We start from the raw sequence: 11,919 nt of genomic DNA on the forward strand, positions 1-11,919 counted from the left end.
CAGCGGCGGGACGGGTTAGCTTTACAGTCGTAGCAAAACAAAATGTCAGAATCAACCGTCTGCAATGCAGAGCACCCCCGGCCTCATATTAAAAGCATGGTTACCTTAGGAACAGTGCCAAACAGCAGCTACATTATGTCAGATTGAATGCTTGTGTTAAAAAATAAATCAGACGTTACTCAACAGTTACTCAGTACTATCAGTTTTTTCTCCTAGCACTTTTTTAATCTCACTCAAGTAATTATTTGGATGACTACTTTTTACTTGAGTCGTATTATTCTGAAGTAACAGTACTTTTACTTGAGTACAAATTTTGGCTACGCTACCCACCTCTGCTTACTAGCCATACAGTTAATCCCAAAGAATTCACTGTGCCACATGAATGTTAAATATTATAATATTATTTATAAAATCGTACCAACAATTATTATTTTAACAGTTTTTATTCTAAGCACTAAAAGGGTTTACACCAAGTTACATGTTATTGTAGACCCAGTTTATTATGAAAGTTAATTTTATACAACATATACAGTAAGGGGTCCCTGATCCGTTTGTCCTTCTGTTCGTCAGGCCAAACCCAGACCCTCATCCGCAGCGGCGTAGAGGAAGGTCTGGCGATGCAAGACCATGCACACAGTAACACATGGCAAGTGCTATTTGAAACTTAAGTCACTTTTTTTCCACTTACCGGGCTTGCAGATGAGTAAAGCACCAATGAGGCCTGAGTTGTAGTCCTCGACAACATTTTTGTGGGAGATGTAGGTGTAGGTGAGACAGGAAGGGTCACTTGGCTGTGGAGAAACCTCTTTCGTCACCTCCCAGTAGTAAACGTGTTGACTGTTCGGCCGCACAACGTCGTCTTCTTTCTCTTTCTGGGACGTGTTGTCGAAGTAGTTGGCTCCTGCAAAATCAAACAGAGCAGAACAAAAACTCTCTTCGTTATGGACCAACACAGAATCATGATGGAACCAGATCCCATTGCCGAGCAATTAGAAGAGACTACTGACGATCCTAACAAACTTTGTGAAATGACATTCCTCTCAGTTCCCAAAAATAATGAAGAGTTATCTAGGGCTGGGCAATATATTGATTTTATATTGATATCGATATATGAGGCTCAATATCGTCTTAAATTCTGAATATAGTAATATGACACAAGTGTTGTGTTTTTCTGGTTTTACAGGCTACATGAAAGTCAAGTGATATAATTTTCTGAACTTACCAGACTTTTGTAGCTGTTCTGTTATTTGCCTTTACCCATTCAGTCATTATATCCACATTACTGATGATTATTTATCACCAGTCTCATTGTGTAAATATTTTGTTAAAGCACCAATTGTCAATCCCACAATTTTGCCGCAATATTGTTATCAATGTATTTGAACAACAATATCCTGAGATATAATTTTCTTTATATTGCCCAGCTCTCGACCCTAAAGAAGAGTTTCCTGGGCACCTGGGCAGCTCACCTGGTAGAGCATGCGCACACATACAGAGACTCAGTCCTCAAGGCAGCGACAGGGGGTTCGGTTGTGAACTGTGGCCCTTTGCTGGATGTCATTCCCTTTCTATCTCTCTCTCTCTCTCCCCCCCCCCCCTTCATGTCTAAGATGTCCTATCTGATAAAAGCCTAAAATGCCCAAATAATTATCTTTAAAGGTCCCATGGCATGAAAATGTCACTTTATGAGGTTTTTTAACATTAATATGAGTTCCCCCAGCCTGTCTATGGTCCCCCAGAGGCTAGAAATGGTGATAGGTTTAAACTGAGCCCTGGGTATCCTGCTCTGCCTTTGAGAAAATGAAAGTTTAGATGGGCCGATCTGGATTCTTGCTCTTTATGAGGTCTTAAGGGGCAAGGTTTCTTCTCCTTTCTCTGCTCCCCTCCTTCTCCTCCATAGCTACAGACACAGAAATGGCAAATCCTACAAAAAGCTCATAACGGGACTGGCTGTAGTGGCTGAAATTGGGAAAGAGACTTCAGATACAGTATTAGGGATCCACTAGAGGACTATATAAAAGAGACTCAGATACAGTATTAGGGGGACCACTCAGGTACTATATAAAGAGACTTCAGATCCAGTATTAGGCCGCACTAAGGTCTATAAGAGACTTCAGATACAGTATTAGGGGACCACTTTAAAAAAAAAAGGTCTATATAAAGAGACTTCAATCAGATTAGGGACCACTAAGTGCTATATATAGAGACTTCAGATACAGTATAGGGACCACTAAGGTCTAATAAAAGAGACTCAGATACGTATAGGGGACCACTAAGGTCTTATAAAGAGACGTAGAATACAGTATAGGGACCCACTAAGGACTATAGAGAACTTCAGATACAGTATTAGGGACCACTAGGTCTATATAAAGAGACTTCAGATACAGTATTAGGGACCACTAAGTTCTATATAAAGAAGCTTCAGATACAGTATTAGGGACCACTAAGGTCTATATAAAGAGACTTCAGATACAGTATTGAGGACCACTAAGGTCTATATAAAAGAGACTTCAGATACGTATTAGGGACCACTAAGGTCTATATAAAAGAGACTTCAGATACGTATTAGGGACCACTAATGCTTATAAAAGAGACTTCAGATACAGTATTAGGGGACCACTAAGGTCTATATAAAAGAGACTTCAAGACAGTATTAGGGACCACTAAGGTCTATATAAAGAGACTTCAGATACAGTATTAGGGACCACTAAGGTCTATAAAAAGAGACTCAGATACAGTATTAGGCCACTAAGGTCTATATAAAGAGCTTCAGATACAGTATTAGGGACCACAAGGTCTATTAAAAGAGACTTCATACAGTATTAGGGACCACTATAGCATATAGAACTTCAGATACAGATTTAGGGACCACTAAGGTCTATATAAAGAGACTTCAGATACAGTATTAGGGACCACTAAGGTCTATATAAAGAGACTTCAGATACAGTATTAGGGGACCACTAAGGTCTATATAAGAGAACTCTGATACAGTTTGGGACCACTAAGGTCTTATAAAAAGACTTCAGATACAGTATTGGGACCACTAAGGTCTATATAAAGAGACTTCAGATACAGTATTAGGGCCACTAAGGCTATATAAAGAGACTAGATACAGTATTAGGGACCACTAAGGTCTATATAAAGAGACTTCAATACAGTATTAGGGACCACTAAGTTCTATAAAAGAGACTTCAGATACAGTATTAGGACCACTAAGTCTAATAAAAGACTTCAGATACAGTATTAGGGACCACTAGTCTTAAAAGAGACTTCAGATACAGTATTAGGGACCACTAAGGTCTATATAAGAGGACTTCAGATACAGTATTAGGGACCACTAAGGTCTATATAAAGAGACTTCGATACAGTATTAGGGACCACTAAGGTCTATATAAGAGACTTCAGATACAGTATTAGGGCCCACTAAGGTCTATATAAAGAGACTTCAGATACAGTATTAGGGACCACTAAGGTCTATAAGAGACTTCAGATACAGTATTAGGGCCACTAAGGTCTATATAAAGAGACTTCAGATCCAGTATTAGGGACCACAAGGTCTTATAAAGAGACTTCAGATACAGTATTAGGGACCACTAAGGTCTATATAAAAGAGACTTCAATACAGTATTAGGGACCACTAAGGTCTATATAAAGAGACTTTCAGATACTATTAGGGACCACTAAGGTCTATATAAAAGAGACTTCAGATACAGTATTAGGGACCACTAATGTCTATATCAAAGCATCCAAAAAGCACCATGTCATGGGACCTTTAAAAATAAGTTTACTTATGAAACTCTTCTGCACTCTGACTTTCGCATTAAGAGCAAATTAAGAGAACTTGGTGTTCATTTCCTACATTAACAAGAGCAGTAATGTCCTGCTATTTCTCTCTGGACACAGACGCTGGTTTCCTCAGGCTTATCAACGCTTCCTGTTGGACTTCAGTATCGTCTACCTTGTTAATCTGTCCCTCTGGTTAATATTTTAGAAAAAGGCAAACAATGTTTGTTTGTTGTGTTGGCCAATCTTGTGTAATAATTGAAATGAGTAACTCCAAGAACCCCCACAATGACCCTAACAGACAGACTGTGTTACAGGGTGGTACTGTCTTTGGGTTTGAAAGTAAGGAAGCAGTGTTGCACACTCTGGCTCAAAATGCATTTCTTTATTTTTTTTAGATTAGAAAACAACTCAATTCAAGTAGGACAATGCAAATACAACAAAACACATGCTTTTTGGACAAATGAGCAATAAAGAAAGACACAAGCAGAGCCGAACTTAGCACAAAACAAGACATAGCACAAAACAAGACATAGCACAAAAGCAAAAAAAAATGAGCAACAAAGCAGAACAGGTTACACAATAAAACAACCAAGGATTGTTGGTTTTGAGAAAAGGCCTAAGGTGCTGAAACATCATCGAAATAAAGTAGAGAAATGCATTTGGATCCAGAGTGAGCAACACTTTCAAGTCTACGTCCAGTGATCAGTACTAGGGTGCGAACTACAGGGGAGCTCCTCTGAATAACATATGGACTCTCCTGAAAACATGATTTGTGAAATTTGGGGGGGGGGGGGTCTCAAAAAAATTGAAAGTGTGTCATTTTGACGTGCAATTTCAGTTTTGTGTAATGTGGACATCATGGATTATTATGTCTAAAATTGGAAAATATAATTAATTCATGTATGACAGTGATTTAAACCTAATTCACTACTATAAAGATAACTATACATGCTATTCTTGTCATGAGCATCAAGGCGTGGCGGCGCTGCGGTACGAATCTAACTCATGTTTAGTATATTAACTTTGCTTTTAGTAAAACATTGTGTAGCGATGACGTAAATAGCACTTGTTAAATTGGAACAGCCTGCGGTGGAGAGACTGGGAGAGACGATACACACGGCTGTTTGTCAAGGATGGAAGCTTGGGGTGCGCCGCTTAGGCCTAGTTTCAATTTCCTCGCGGGAGTCATCCCAAAAGGATCAATAAAGAGAAGTCTAAGTCTAAGTCTAGTTAAATGGAGGAATTATGGTATTAAGTTTGCATTTGAGAAATGATAAGCTCTTAGTTAGAATTGAATGGAATAGAATCGAAAGCCGTCAATGTCATTATACACAAATGCAGTACCTGGGCAACGAGACTGAAGCAACTCCTTTACAGTGTCAACCCGAAATCTAAAAATGTAAAATGTAAGTAGTGCAGAAGAAGAAGAAAAAAAGAGAGGGGGGAACGTGGTGCACAGTTCCTGAGAGCAACTACTGTATAAACATATACAAAATAGGAAAAGATAAGAGGTTTGTATACACATTATGCAAATAATATAGTAATTGGTGTATCAAACGTCCTGAGTATTAAACATTGCACAGTAATGACATTGAGTGATTAAGTATCAAATATTGCACTGTAATGAAATTAAATGGTTAAGTATTAATAATAAATAAATATTGCACTGTAATGAAATTAAAGGGTTGAATAATAAATATTGAACTGTAAGGAAATTAAAAGGTTAAATATTAAATATTGCAGTGTAATGAAATGAAAGGGTTAAATATTAAATATTGAACTGTTACAAAATTAAAGGGTTAAATATTAAATACTGCACTGTAATGAAATTGCACAGCGCTGTCTCAGCTGGACAAAACAGGAGCCTCGGTTTACTTTTCTGTTATTAGAGACCGTCTGTGTGGTTAGCCACAGCTGTGACATTCATCTGTCATGCAGCGTAGGGTTAACAGGCTCTCTCACCCTCTGACTGTTTCCCGTAGGCGATGCCGTGTGGGTGGATGCTGTGCGGTGCTGTGGCCAGGTTTCTGAAAGTGACGACAATCTTCTCGCCCTCCTGAGCCCTCAGTGTGGGTCCAAGCAGACCTGCGGAGGAAGACAAGCTCGAGGTTATTTGGGATCCCCTCACTCATCCTGACACACCCGGGACACAACCGACTCATCTGACTGGTGTTGACCAGCAAATAGAAAGTCACCATCGGCCCACACAACGTAGGTAATACTTTCCTGAGAAGGAATTAATATGTAACTGGGATTTTTAAGGAGAATTCCTGGAAAGGAAAAGGTACTTTGGTACTAATAACAAGGAAAAGGATACACTCCAACTCTGCTGGTGACACATTAAAGGAAAAACACGGCCAACACACACCTCCAGAACAGCTTCACTGCTCCTTCTATTAGACTCTACACGTCTCTCTCCTTGGTTCATCCAAAGTATATTCCCTCCTAGTTATGGTGATGGTGAGCCTGGCCTGACAAGTCTGTACAGAATCTCCTACTGGGTTGAGACGCCTATGAAGACCATCATATGATTCACATCATATTAATACTCAATGCATCATTCAGTGAGCCCTCGTGCCTGAAGATGCATTTGTTTTGATTTCTACTGTACACTCATTTATTCAGCCTCTTCCTCTAGTTTATTACCCCTCTGTAAAACCTGTATTTTTTACTTATTTATCTGTAGCTAGCAAACATGTAGGCTACTTTTAAAACGCCATATTTCCCCTCTGGGTTCTGGTTACCATACCAACTAAACATTTATTTAGTTGTTACTTGTTAATATTGTAAATATTGTTATTTATTGTCATATGATTGTAGTTGTGTGTTAGGTGACTTAGGTTTACTTACTATATATTTAAGCACTTTGAAATGTTAATATATTGTTAAATTTAAATAATTTTCTATTTTTTAAAAATTCTATAATAGAGCCTTTTTTACGTCATTTTTCAGTTTTTCAAGAATCGGTTTTAGGAATCAGAGTCGTTTTAAAAGTACCAGTTTGGCATCAGAATCGTAAAAATGTGTATATTATGCACTAAATAAGGTGTATATATAAAGGCTTATTATGTATAAATGTTATTGTAGGCTTAATTTAATATGCAATCTAATTTGATATAATATGGGGTAGGGGGTCCCTGCTCCGTCTTACTCTCAGTTAAGGGGTCCTGGGCTTAAAAAAGGTCGATCACCCTGCTCTAACACACACCTAGACACACACCCTGTCACACGTCATATCTGAAATTACCAAAGTACATAATACCCTTGTGTTGGCTTCCTGTCGACCATGCAACTTTGTTGTTAACACCAGTTTTACACTTTTTTCTGGAACTAATGGTCAATGAACCTAATTCATGTGAAATTATATTTAACTTTTGAGTTAAAAAGTTTGAAGATTGGGAATTATTTTGACTAATAGTTAGACTAATTGTTTTTTCAAATGCAGTAGAACACCCACAATTCAATGGAAGTAGTGAACTGATCCTTCATTTTACTTGTGCAAAGCATTCTATGGAGCAATCCATGTTAATTTTGGGAATTTAGATTACAAGAAACCCACATTTCTGTTTAATTAAAAATTTAGATTAAAATTACAAGAAACACAAATTTCTGATATAGAAACCAATTTAAGAAAACCGTAAAACCCCTAAAAAGAATTGTTGGTAGAAATTAAAGCCAGGCAGACTGTGTGTTCGTTGTTTACCCAACCAGGAGGGATGAGGCTTGGGCTGTCTGAAGTCCTTGTCGTCATACTCCCGAAAGACCACTTTCTTATAGGTGGGCCCAAACCTAAAGGAAAACCACAAAACATGACTCAGCACACAAGAACACACACGTTGTATACACTACCACAGCATACCAAGATATGGACTCCAAGATATGACATTTATCTTACATGTTGCAACTGATGTGTGTGACCCGGCGTGTGACCCAGTGTGTGTTAGAGAAACGCTAATATTATAGGAGGACGAACATGCTGTAACACAAATAAAAGACAAACAAACACAAAGACTGCACGGTTTTTTACACACTACAACTTCAACAACAGAGTGCGAGTCAAGACTTTATAGATGAGCTTAGAATCAGAATCAGAAAAGATTTCATTGCCGGGCACCCAGAATGCTCAGTTGGTAGAGGGGTGCCCATGTATAGAGGTTTACTCCTCGACGCAGCCGGCCCGGGTTCAAATCCAGCCTGCGGCCCTTTGCTGCATGTCACTCCCCCTCTCTCTCCCCTTTCATATCTTCAACTGTCCTGTCAATTAAAGGCCTAAAATGCCCAAAAAATAATCTTTAATTGCCAATCTGTCATTGCCACAGTAAGAACACAATAGTATGTTGGAATTTGCCTTGGTGAAAGGAGCATATAGTAATAAACAAACAAAGAGCAATGTGTAAAGAGATAATTTGGCCCTAAAGCGGAAATATTTCTCAAGTCTCTTGTGAAACCATTGCTTGAAATGAGCTTACAAAAGTCTTGGGTTCACAAATGCAGCATAATATATGAAGAAAATAGTAAATAAATGTATAAAATGACACTTTGTAATATCTCTTGTTGAGTAGGAGTGTTGTCAAACACTGCTTGGACTCGCCAGGTGTCTTTTGTCCTCAGAGGGACAGAAAAACAAATACATATACACATACTGCATATATAAAAAATATATATACACATACAAAATAACAGTTGCATGAGAAAAAAAAGAGGCTGGCAGTGGACAGAATTTTAATAATAATAATAATTATTGAATTTAAATAATTCAATAATTATAATAATAAGGAGAATATTAAAGAATATTGTAGGAATCTCATAATGAATCAAAACAACTAGAGCCAAATGTTGCTGTACAAGTAATTGTCTCAGAAATAACTGTGATTGACAATTTAATTGTCTCTTACACTCAAATTTAAAAATATGTATTTGTTATTTTCAAAAAAGTTTTTTTTAAGACCTGGAGACATGTTTTGGTCATATCAGTATTCTGTGACCTAGATGATGTAATAACACAAATTTTGTTTAAAGGGTCAAGTGCAAACAACTAACATTTAAAATAATAAAATGATATAATCCGACAAATGATCACTTAATGATTACTTGTATAATTACAATGTGGCATTTCTAAACAAAATCAACAATCACCTGTCATATCCCTTAAGATCTTAGCGAATCTTTGCAAATAATTGCGGTTGAACAATGAAACCGCGGTTATGTCTATTTCATGTAATTTAATAACACATATCCTCCAACCAGTGTCCTACCTGTGTGTGTCATTGCCAGCATAGCCCCAGTCTATCTCAACAGCAGCGATGTAATAGTGTCTCTCTTTGGGTTGCTGCGGGTCTGCTCTGACATGGAGGACAGTCAGAAGAACCAGGACAGGCAGGAGACGCCACGCTCCGGCAGCCCGGACACAGAGCCTCATGTCTGGGATCAGTCCTCCAGGTGAAATCGGTCTGCTCTACAAGTGAAGAAGCTGTGATCTGACAGAGAGGTCCGCTCTGTACTTTATCTGTCACTGACGCACACACACACACACACACACACACTCTTTCTCTCGTTACAACATTATGTCCCAGGGCAATGAACTGTTCTCAGCATATGTTTTCCCCCTCCCTCTCATAATTGAAACCTCGCTGTGTTTTGCTGTGAGTCATCCCAGAGGGGTGTGCTTATTCCCATCATCTCTGAAAAAGCACACTAGTGATGAGTGTTTGAAAGTACATAAAATGTGTCCGACCTCACAGGAAAATCCTCCCACAATCCAGAGAAAAACATGACTGTATGCGTATGACCCACCCAGACCTCTCAGGTCGTCTGGGACCGGTCTGCTTTCTGTCCCCAGAGTCAGAACTAAACAGGCAACCCACCCTAAACTATAGAAAACAATAGAAACATCTTTTATGAACATCTCAGCATACATTTTGCATCATGAGCACCTATTAAACTGTTGTTTTTTTTACAATAACTGCACTTGCCATAAACTCAACAACAAAATAACTATGTATCATTCCGAGCTATTGCTAAATTTAAGAACTCAACCACTCTCATTTTGCAATCCTCATTGTGGAGTCAGCTGTCAGCCTTATCTTTCCTGCAGTTCATCCAAAATGCAGCCCACATATCTCAACTGGGAACAGGAAGAGACTTCCCTGTTGTGGTCTCCTGTCACATGCTATCAGTGAAATATAGAATTTATGATTTTTATAAATTCTATATTTCTGTTTTAAAAGCAGTTTTTTTTAGTTTTTTTGGGGGGATATTTATTTATGGGACAACTGAAAACATGAAAGGGAGAGGGCCACACGTTGGCGTTGAATCTGCAGCCACTGCATGGAGGAGTGAACATGAATACAGTTGTACACTCTACCAGGGTTAGGGTTAGGGTTGGATGTTAGGTGGAGGTTGGGGGTGCGGCCTTGACCAACTGCCACGTTGCTCGTTTGAAAGCCATGATGTCTCTCTCTCATGGGGGGGCCAAATTCTCTGGGCGGGCAAAGCAGAGAAAGCGGAGGTAACCTTGCTCCTTCTGACCTCATAAAGAGCAAGATTCCCGATTGGCCCATCTGAGCTTTCATTTTCTCATTTGGTAGAGCATGCGCCCCATGTGGGCTCAGTCCTCGCTGGTGTCCCGGATTCGAGTCAGAGCCGGGGCCATTTGCTGCGTGTCATCCCCCGTCTCTCTCCCTCATAAAATCCATCCGACGCTCTTTCCTCGTGAAGACGTCGATCACAGCGTTGTAAAACTCTCCTTTCACGGGCCTTCAGTTCGCATAGTCCCTGACTCTCAACAGACAGAATGGGGGTCGAAGACGTGCTGGCCCGGTCCGGTTCCGACTGGATGTTTGGATCCGTTTCAGGGTGGAGGATGTGCGAAGCTGTGGTTGCCGGTGTTATATGAGCTGACGGTTTTTCCTGCTTGGTTAAAGCTGCGGGCAGGTTGTTCAGATCCCAGGACCCCGTAGAGGTCCCGCCGCTGACTGTTCAGATCCCGGGACCCCGTAGAGGTCCCGCCGCTGACTGTTCAGATCCCAGGACCCCGTAGAGGTCCCGCCGCTGACTGTTCAGATCCCGGGACCCCGTAGAGGTCCAGCCGCTGACTGTTCAGATCCCAGGACCCCGTAGAGGTCCAGCTACTGACTGTTCAGATCCCAGGACCCCGTAGAGGTCCAGCCGCTGACTGTTCAGATCCCGGGACCCCATAGAGGTCCAGCCGATGACTGTTCAGATCCCGGGACCCCGTAGAGGTCCAGCCGCTGACTGTTCAGATCCCAGGACCCCGTAGAGGTCCAGCTGCTGACTGTTCAGATCCCAGGACCCCGTAGAGGTCCAGCTACTGACTGTTCAGATCACGGGACCCCGTAGAGGTCCAGCCGCTGACTGTTCAGATCACGGGACCCCGTAGAGGTCCAGCCGCTGACTGTTCAGATCCCAGGACCCCGTAAAGGTCCAGCTACTGACTGTTCAGATCACGGGACCCCGTAGAGGTCCAGCCGCTGACTGTTAGCACGGCCACATAGCACATCTTTTCTTCCATACCAGTCAGTTTGAAACGATCGGACGAGTTTTTGTCCCTTTTGCTGCAGTAGTCCATCTAAGGCTGGTGTAGACCTCCATCTAAGGCTGGCGTAGACCTCCATCTTGCTATTAGTTCTTTTTTTGAATTAAAATCGAGTTTAGAGAAATTCCTCATCGCTGTGATATCGGGGGACACCGCTGTGATATCGGGGGACACCGCTGTGATATCGGGGGACACCGCTGTGATATCGGGGGACACCGCTGTGATATCTGCAGTCATTCTGACTTTGAATTTCGCGGGGATTGCGTTTACAACGTAGCTGGTGTAATGACGTCAGCTACGCAGAGGGCCCGTAATATCTCGACTTTAATTTGTCCATGTTTGATATGTAACGGAGATGATTACTGGATTCACACATTTACGTACAGAGGCACGGCAGAGTTGTGCCTTTGCCGTACACGTTAAAGAGACAGCATCGAAGTGTGCATGCGCAACATTGGCTAATCGCTGGAATGGACAGTAACGGCATTATCTGCTTATTCTGCCATTTTTTCTATTTGATTATGCGTAACTGCTACATTTCTCATCGTACCGTCTAAATAATTGGAATAACACACATA

The 11,919-nt window shown here is 40.7% G+C and overlaps 1 protein-coding gene across 7 annotated transcripts in view; it reads right to left on the minus strand.

The window, feature by feature from the left end:
* f5 (coagulation factor V) overlaps positions 1-9,314 on the minus strand; it is a 60,356-nt gene extending 51,042 nt beyond the window's left edge. For 5 of the 7 annotated variants that reach the window (XM_032515226.1, XM_032515228.1, XM_032515224.1 and 2 more), the window contains exons 1-4: positions 9,042-9,314; positions 7,490-7,575; positions 5,749-5,871; positions 689-901 (exon numbers count right to left, since the gene is read on the minus strand). In XM_032515226.1, the coding sequence (XP_032371117.1) occupies positions 689-901; positions 5,749-5,871; positions 7,490-7,575; positions 9,042-9,205 (586 nt within the window). In that variant the 5' untranslated portion in view covers positions 9,206-9,314. The remainder of the gene's footprint in view (positions 1-688; positions 902-5,748; positions 5,872-7,489; positions 7,576-9,041) is intronic. The other 2 variants (XM_032515231.1, XM_032515230.1) reach the window with 1 other exon arrangement.
* Between the last annotated feature and the right edge of the window lie 2,605 nt (positions 9,315-11,919).

This window comes from Etheostoma spectabile, chromosome 5, assembly GCF_008692095.1.
Source record: "Etheostoma spectabile isolate EspeVRDwgs_2016 chromosome 5, UIUC_Espe_1.0, whole genome shotgun sequence".
Taxonomy (NCBI): Eukaryota; Metazoa; Chordata; class Actinopteri; order Perciformes; family Percidae; genus Etheostoma; species Etheostoma spectabile.